The sequence below is a fragment of the Trichechus manatus genome, unplaced genomic scaffold (assembly GCF_000243295.1).
Source record: "Trichechus manatus latirostris isolate Lorelei unplaced genomic scaffold, TriManLat1.0 scaffold00127, whole genome shotgun sequence".
NCBI classification, from domain to species: domain Eukaryota; kingdom Metazoa; phylum Chordata; class Mammalia; order Sirenia; family Trichechidae; genus Trichechus; species Trichechus manatus.
The window spans coordinates 2,534,988-2,539,910 of NW_004444063.1; the positions used below are offsets into that span (position 1 = coordinate 2,534,988).

At 44.7% G+C, this 4,923-nt stretch overlaps 1 protein-coding gene across 1 annotated transcript in view; it reads right to left on the reverse strand.

Moving 5' to 3' along the window:
- The window catches only part of SLC25A48 (solute carrier family 25 member 48), a 74,024-nt gene extending 69,430 nt beyond the window's left edge, over positions 1 to 4,594 (reverse strand). The window contains exon 1 of the mRNA XM_004384765.2: positions 4,371 to 4,594. Within this exon, the coding sequence (XP_004384822.1) occupies positions 4,371 to 4,416 (46 nt within the window). The 5' untranslated portion in view covers positions 4,417 to 4,594. The remainder of the gene's footprint in view (positions 1 to 4,370) is intronic.
- Between the last annotated feature and the right edge of the window lie 329 nt (positions 4,595 to 4,923).

Consider the following 4,923-nt stretch of genomic DNA (forward strand, 5'->3'; position numbering starts at 1 on the left):
GTATCTCTATTTGCAGATGACATGATCTTATACACAGAAAACCCCAAAGAATCCACAAGAAAACTACTGGAACTAATAGAAGATTTCAGCAAAGTATCAGGATACAATATAAACATACAAAAATCAGTTGGATTCCTCTACACCAACAAAGAAAACTTCCAAGAGGAAATCACCAAATCAATACCATTTACAATAGCCCCCAGGAAGATAAAATACTTAGGAATAAATCTAACCAGAAACATAAAAGACCTATACAATGAACACTACAAGACACTACTGCAAGAAACCAAAAGAGACCTGCGTAAGTGGAAAAACATACCTTGTTCATGGATAAGAAGACTCAACACTGTAAAAATGTCAGTTCTACCCAAAGCCATCTACAGATACAATGCAATCCCGATCCAAATTCCACCAGCATTTTTTAATGAGATGGAGAAACAAATTACCAACTTCATATGGAAAGGAAAGAGGCCCTGGATAAGTAAAGCATTACTGAAGAAGAACAAAGTAGGAGGCCTCATACTACCTAATTTTAGAACCTATTAAACTGCCACGGTAGTCAAAACAGCCTGGTACTGGTACAACAACAGATACATAGACCGATGAACAGAATTGAGAATCCAAATGTAAGTTCATCCACCTATGAGCAGCTGATATTTGACAAAGGCCTAATGTCTGTTAATTGGGGAAAAGACAGTCTCTTTTAACAAATGGTGCTGGCATAACTGGATATCCATCTGCAAAAAACTGAAACAAGGCCCATACTCACATCATGCACAAAAACTACCTCAAAATGGATCAAAGACCTAAATATAAAATCAAAAACGATAAAGATCATGGAAAAAAAAATAGGGACAATGCTAGGAGCCCGAATACATGACATAAACAGAACACAAACCGTAAGTAACAATGCACGAACACCAGAAGAGAAACTAGATAACTGGGAGCTCCTAAAAATCAAACACTTACGCTCGTCAAAAGACTTCACTGAAAGAGTAAAAAGACAATGTACAGACTGGGAAAAAATTTTTGGCTATAACAAACCGATCAGCATCTAATTTCTAAAACTACAAGATACTGCAAAACCTCAACAACAAAAAGACAAATAACCCAATTTAAAAATGGGCAAAAGATATGAACATGCATTTCACCAAAGAAGACGTTCAGGTGGCTAACAGACACTTGAGGAAATGCTCACAATCTTTAGCCATTAGAGAAATGCAAATCGAAACTACAATGAGATATCATCTCACCCCAACAAGGCCAGCATTAATCCAAAAAACACAAAATAATAAACACTGGTGAGGTTGTGGGGAGACTGGAACACTGTTGGTGGGAATGTAAAATGGTACAGCCACAAAATCAATTTGGTGCTTCCTTAAAAAGCTAGAAATAGAAGTACCATACGATCCAGCAATCCCACTCCTTGGAATATATCCTAGAGAAATAAGTCACACAAATAGATATATGCACACCCATGTTCATTGCAGCACTGTTCACAACAGCAAAAAGATGGAATCAACTTAGGTGCCCATCAACAGACAAATGGATAAACAAATTATAGTATATTCACAAATGGAATATTATGCAACAATGAAGAATGACAACGAATCTGTGAAACATCTTATAATGTGGAGGAATCTGGAAGGCATTATGCTGAGTGAATTTAGTCACTCACAAAAGGACAAATATTCTATAAGACCACTATTACAAGAACTCAAGAAAAGGTTTAAACACACAAGAAAACATTATTTGACGGTTACAAGGGAGGAGAGGGAGGGAGAGGGGAATTCCCTAACTAGACAGTAGACAAGAACTATCTTAGGTGAAGGGTAGGTCAATACACACTACAGAGGAACTCAGCACAACTGGGCTAAACCAAAAGCTAAGAATTTTCCTGAATACAACCAAACACTTTGAGGACAGACTAGCAGGGGTGGGGGTCTGGGGACCATGCTTTCAGGGACAGCTAGTCAACTGGCATAACAAAGCTTATTAAGAAAATGTTCTGCATCCCACTTGGGTGAGTGGCGTCTGGGATCTTAAAAGCTAGCGAGCAGCCATTTAAGATGCATCAACTGGTCACAACCCACCTGGAGCAAAGGAGAATGAAGAACACCAAAGACACAAGGAAAATATTAGCCCAAGAAACAGAAAGTCCACATAAACCAGAGACTCCATCAGCCTGTGAGCAGAAGCACTAGATGGTGCCCAGCTACCACCAATGACCACCCTGACAGAGAACACAAGAGAGAGTCCCTTTTGGAGCAGGAGAAAGGTGAGGTGCACAACTCAAATTCTAGTAAAAAGACCAGACTTCATGGTTTGACTGAGACTGGGGACCCTGGAAGACATGGCCCCCAGACTATTAGCCTAAAACTAAAATCATTCCCGAGGCCAACTCTTCAGACAAAGATTAGACTGGACTATGAGACATAAAATGATACTCGTGAAGCGTGTGCTTCTTAGCTCAAGTAGACACATGAGAGTAAATGGGCAGCTCCTGTCCAGAGGCGAAATGAGAAGACAGAAAGTGTCAGGAGCTGGTTGAGTGGACACAGGAAATCCGAGGGGAAAAGGAGAAGTGTGCTGTCACAGTATAGGGAGGGCAACTAGCATCACGTAACAATGTATGTATAAAGTTTTGCATGAGAGACTAACTTGAATTGTAAGCTTTCATTTAAAGCACACACACACATAAAAGTAATATCACCAGACACAAGAGACCATATATTGTATGATTCAATTTATATAATGTCCAAAAAAGGTGAATTTATTGTGGAGAGAAAGACGATTAATATTTGCCTGGAGCTGGAGGTGGAACAGGAATTAACTGTAAATGAGCATGTGGGATTGTATAAGGGGGATGGATTTGTTCTAAAACTGATGGATGGTGATGGTTATACCACTCAATAAAGTTAGTAAAAATCATTGAATTGTACACTTGAATACATTTTATGATACATAATATATACCTCCACTAAAGTTGTTTTAAAAAAATAAACATACACATAGCACTTAAAACAGCACCTGGCACCTAGTATTTGCTTTTAGTACACTCATCATCATTTCATGAGAGCAAAGGAAAAAAAAAAAGGCGTGCTAACATCCACAAAGTAAGGACAATCTCTGAATAAGGGACAATCTTCTCTTGCATGTGAGTTGGGGAGGACCCTGGGGAGGACCCTCACTGGGGAGGGTCTCTTTGTAATCTGAGGCTTTGAGCTAATCTGACTCACCCCACCCTTCAAACCAAGCCACTTGCCTGTCCTTCTGAATTTGTTCTAGTTTCTCTGACCGGAAGGTGTGAGAGCCAAGCCCTGCAGCCTCCTGTGGGGGTGGGGTGGGGGGGGTGGGGAGTGGTTACTGCTATGTGGGAGGGGGTACCAGAGCGGAAAGGCCTGTCATATCTGGTTTATTGCTTTTTTTTTTCTTTTCCCTTAGAAATGTCTGGGACCTCTTCCACGCCTAGAATACTTGGTGGGGCACAAACATGCCAGCAGTAGCCTCTGCCTTAGCACCCCAGTATTTTTGTGTTTTCTTTGGAGAGGGGCTGCATTTGCTAACATTCCTTTTCCGACAACTCTCTTGGATGGGGCCAAAGGAATGATAACTTTTTTTATGACAAGCAAAATCCCTCAAATGCCTCCCCTCCCACCACCACCACCAAATAAATACCTGAGAAAGGAGGAGGGATAGATGTATTGTTAAGAGAAGAATGGAGAAGCCAGAAAATGGATGCAACTCTTGCCCAAGCAAACCCATCCAAGGCCCCGGCCAACAGTGCTCTGAGGCAAGGCGATGGATGACAGCAGCTCAAGAAAGGGAGAGAAAGGGTTTCTCCAAGCTAGCAGTCTGCCAACACTCCCAGCTAAGTGCGCTCTGCTCCCAACCGTCGAGTCTCTTCTAAGGGGCCTCCCACCACCCTACCCGGAGCCCTGGGGCCAGCGGCCAAGCGTCACCCCTACACACAAGTTCCTGCCAGCCACGTTCCCAAATTCAGGTGCGCACCTGGTTACTGAAGGGTGTGTGCACGCCTGGACGCTCCATTGGCTGTCTTCTCTGAGGGGCAGTTTAATCATTACCAGATCAAGTTCCATGGGTCCTAACTTTGGGGCAAATTGGAAGCCTAGGGCGAATTGCTGTGAAATTTTCATAGTTTCCGCTGCAAGCTAGGAAGACCACCCAAGAGGACGCGCCGCGTTGGGGGACTCCCGCAGCAGGCGGCGCGCACGCCTGGGCGCGTGGTGGAAGTGCACGGGGTGCAAAGCTTCCTAACACAGAGCACTGTGTGCAAACTTGGCCAGCGCAGGATTAGGTCCGGTCCCTCTGTGTCTCTCTGGCCGGGAGGGTCTCTTAAGCGCACTCACCTCCGATCCAGCCAGCCGCAAAGTCTTCCAGCTGGAAGCTGCCCATGGCCGGTGTCTCCCGGTGCCTCGTCCCCCAAGAGCAGGGTCAGTGCCCACTCAGTGTCTGCTGAACATGGTCCACGGGCCGAGGGCTCCAAGAAGAAAAGTGGGGATTCAGGCACACTGCAGATCCTGCTCCAAATCCAGTCTCCGAGCCAGTCAACCCCTGTGCGGGCTGCTGTGCTCACCTCTTCAAGTGCCTGCAGGACTCTGACATCACGCCCCCAGTGGACCTTAAAGGCGCAGCACGAAGCCCGGGCGAGGGCGGTACATTCCAGGCCCAGAGAGGCAGGGGCCACCAAGTGGAATTCCCTTAGCCCTTTTCCCTGTCTTCCTCTCCCTTGACCACTGCTGAGTCTCAGCGCCTGTGAGGTCAGAGCCAGCCTATGCCTGTAATTGCTCACATTATGTCCCACACCTGAAAGGCATTTTTGCAAAGTTCATTACAGGAGGTAGGGAAGGAGGCTTTGGCCAGGGAGGTCAGGAAGTGTTCCATTAGAAATTCCGAGGTCTT